General features: G+C 35.0%; 1 protein-coding gene across 1 annotated transcript; it reads left to right on the plus strand.

The window, feature by feature from the left end:
- Window positions 1–478: 478 nt before the first annotated feature.
- Window positions 479–940, plus strand: LOTGIDRAFT_99844 (hypothetical protein; the record flags this gene model as incomplete). The annotated part of the gene is made up of 2 exons (XM_009055404.1): window positions 479–608; window positions 855–940. Coding segments are annotated over 2 exons (216 nt in total), but the record flags the coding sequence as incomplete, so codon positions are not given.
- Between the last annotated feature and the right edge of the window lie 190 nt (window positions 941–1,130).

Raw genomic sequence — 1,130 nt, forward strand, 5'->3', positions numbered from 1 at the left:
CATCGTACAATGGCACTTACACACCTGGCTCCCCTTCAGGAATGATTAACTAATTGAAACAGGTGTATTCGTAACAGAACTGCATATAAACAACAGAAAACAAAACAAAATCTTTTAGCTAATTGGTACTTCTGTGGACTAGCCTTTTTACACGAGAAGAACAAATCATTTCCCTTAATGTTCGATACAAATTTAAGATTCATAGAAATTTCCAGAACAATGATTCATCAAAAAAAAAACCTTTATCATGATGGAACTTTATAATATCCAGACTGTTTATATATCGTAGTGAAGAGTAAGCAAATACAATACAAGATTCTAATAATTGCCCATGACAGGTATTGTTAGATGATGATTCAGCAGTTTTGGAGATTTAATATATATTACGGTGTTTTGGAAACGTTCATTAAATCGAATACCTAAAACCAAGAAGGTTTATACTCTTGTGATATCCATCTCACCATATTACGCCGCCATGCCTACCTACCGTTTACATTATTTTGATGTTCGTGGAAGAGGGGAAGGCATCCGACTTCTGTTTGCAGCTTCAGGACAAAAATATGAAGATAAAAGATATACTCGCGACGAATGGAATCTGTTCAAACCACGTAAGTAATTTTATTTTGAAATACTAAATTCATGTACGTAGGTACTGCTTGTTTGTAGGTGAACAATGTGAAGTCCAATAAATTTTTAAAATTAATTGAAATAGCACTGCTCAATGGACACCTACGACTGAAATGGGTGGGTCCAGAGTCAGATTTCCTGTTTTTGTTCGTTGTCAAAAATCTTATAGAGACATGGCATCGATGTCACGAGGACGTTATTCTGACAAGTAAAATATTTGTTTCCAGGGACGCCTTTTAGTCAGATGCCAGTTTTAGAAATTGATGGTAAACTGTATGGACAATCTGGTGCCATTGGACAATATTTAGCTAGATCATTTAGTAAGTTATATCATATCACTTAGAGTATAGCTGTACGATTAATCGAACACCTATATAGTTAGTATAGTCAGTTTTTTCTATATGACATTCGGTCACATGTGTATTTGGTTGTCTAACACACAGTGTGGTAACCACGTAAATTAGTCAATATTGGTTTAGACAAGTTGGGGGATCCTCTAGAGT

Source organism: Lottia gigantea (assembly GCF_000327385.1).
Source record: "Lottia gigantea unplaced genomic scaffold LOTGIsca_24, whole genome shotgun sequence".
NCBI lineage: Eukaryota > Metazoa > Mollusca > Gastropoda > Lottiidae > Lottia > Lottia gigantea.